The sequence below is a fragment of the Phytophthora parasitica genome (assembly GCF_000247585.1).
Source record: "Phytophthora parasitica INRA-310 unplaced genomic scaffold supercont2.29, whole genome shotgun sequence".
Taxonomy (NCBI): Eukaryota; Oomycota; class Peronosporomycetes; order Peronosporales; family Peronosporaceae; genus Phytophthora; species Phytophthora nicotianae.
Window position 1 is genome coordinate 759,917 of NW_008649015.1, and position 823 is coordinate 760,739.

The following is an 823-nucleotide window of genomic DNA, read 5'->3' on the forward strand; positions in this document are numbered from 1 at the left end:
CGGTGCTGGCGGTACAATTTCGTTGTCCGTTGGTGATGGCGTCGCGGGCGCGGGCGGCGATGCCAAGATTATAGCAGGTGCGACGAGTGCTAGTAGTGGTGTGGGCGGCAGTGTGAGCATTATAGCTGGTGCTGCTAGTGGCGCCAGTGGCAGTGCGGGTGGACGAGTTGACATCACGAGTGGAACGTCGGCAGGCACGGGTAGCAGCAGTGGCGCAGTATACGTGCGATCTGCCTCGAATGGTCTATCTGGAATGGTGACCATGAGCTCTGGTATTAGTACTTCTGGTGTATCCGGAGATGTGACAGTAGCCTCTGGAGCGAGTACTGGAGGTGCCAGCGGTCTGGTGAGTGTGGCTGGTGGGGCTGGTACTGGCGTAGGTGGAGTCGGAGGTCCAGTGTCGATCTTGGGCGGTTCAACGAGCGACGCCGCCAGTGCTGGTGGCAAGGTCTCTGTGTCTGGAGGTGCAAGCGGTTCAACGGGTACTGGTGGGGCCGTGGAACTAACGGCAGGTGCTGGGGGTAGTACCGGAGGCTCGTTGTCTGTTGGTACTGGAAGTGCATCAGGTGGTACCAGCGGAGCTTTGCTACTAACGACTGGGTCGTTGAGTAATGCAGCGACGAGCTCTAGTGGTACTATTACGGTGCGTTCTGGCCCAGCATCCTCTGGATCGAGTGGTTCGGTCAATTTGTCGACGGGTACATCTACGACTGGAGGCACTGCAGGTGCGATTACGTTGTCTGTTGGAAGCAGCGCAGATGACGTAGGCGGCGGCATCAAACTTGCTGCTGGTATGACTTCTGCTACGAACAGTGCGGGTGGA

General features: G+C 58.3%; 1 protein-coding gene across 1 annotated transcript in view; it reads left to right on the top strand.

Annotated features, from left to right (window-relative positions):
• Positions 1-767, top strand: part of PPTG_23084 (hypothetical protein) — a gene marked incomplete at its 3' end in the record, with an annotated part of 13,280 nt that extends 12,513 nt beyond the window's left edge. The window contains exons 3-4 of the mRNA XM_008908331.1: positions 78-677; positions 751-767. Coding sequence (XP_008906579.1) covers positions 78-677; positions 751-767 — 617 coding nt within the window. The remainder of the gene's footprint in view (positions 1-77; positions 678-750) is intronic.
• Positions 768-823: the final 56 nt, after the last annotated feature.